This window comes from Penaeus monodon, chromosome 33 (assembly GCF_015228065.2).
Source record: "Penaeus monodon isolate SGIC_2016 chromosome 33, NSTDA_Pmon_1, whole genome shotgun sequence".
Lineage (NCBI taxonomy): Eukaryota > Metazoa > Arthropoda > Malacostraca > Decapoda > Penaeidae > Penaeus > Penaeus monodon.
In genome coordinates this window covers 26450731-26451404 of record NC_051418.1, presented here as the reverse complement: position 1 = coordinate 26451404, position 674 = coordinate 26450731, and the positions used below count along the sequence as shown (strand labels likewise).

The 674-nt window shown below is 37.4% G+C and overlaps 1 protein-coding gene across 1 annotated transcript in view; it reads left to right on the top strand.

Annotated features, from left to right (window-relative positions):
* Positions 1–11: 11 nt before the first annotated feature.
* LOC119594195 (delta(3,5)-Delta(2,4)-dienoyl-CoA isomerase, mitochondrial-like) overlaps positions 12–674 on the top strand; it is a 14213-nt gene continuing 13550 nt past the window's right edge. The window contains 1 exon segment of the mRNA XM_037943264.1: positions 12–109. Coding sequence (XP_037799192.1) covers positions 85–109 — 25 coding nt within the window. The 5' untranslated portion in view covers positions 12–84.

The following is a 674-nucleotide window of genomic DNA, read 5'->3' as shown; positions in this document are numbered from 1 at the left end:
CACTCGCTCCTTCGCCCTACTTGTACCTACTTAGGTCGGTGCCAAAGGTCGGAGTACACTCGCTTATCGTTTCATTCTCCGGAGATGCTCAGTTCCAGGATTCTTTCGGGTAATTTATTGTTGACAGACTTTTTTAAAATGTGTTTCACTGTAGAAAATGTTATAATGTCATTTAGTATATTGTAAGTGGAATCTTCAGTCATCTTAAATCCTTTCGATAGATAGGCTGGGGACAGGTAAAGTTTCAGTTAATAATTTGTATGAACCTAAGAAATCTATTACATTGATACTTTACTTATATTTGAGGCAACTCTTGCTACAGCAGTACATATCCATCTGATGGAACTAGCAACTTATAACTAATGTTACGGAAATGTTAAACAGAAATGGTGATATGATTTAGACAAGAATCATTTTCCTTTCTGCCAACAGCCGTGATTTATGAAGTGTAGATGCATTTACAAAAAGTGCATTATCATTCTGAGTAGATATCCTCGCAGTTGCAAGAGAGGAACATGAAATACAAAAGAGATATTTCTCAGTGGTATTGTTTTATTAAGAGGGTATTGTAAATATACATTGGTATGGTTAACATTTCCATTTCTGGCCACTTCTTGAGGCATTTTCTCAGGAAGGGCCCACGGGCTGGGCCCCTTCATAAGATCCAAGTATCC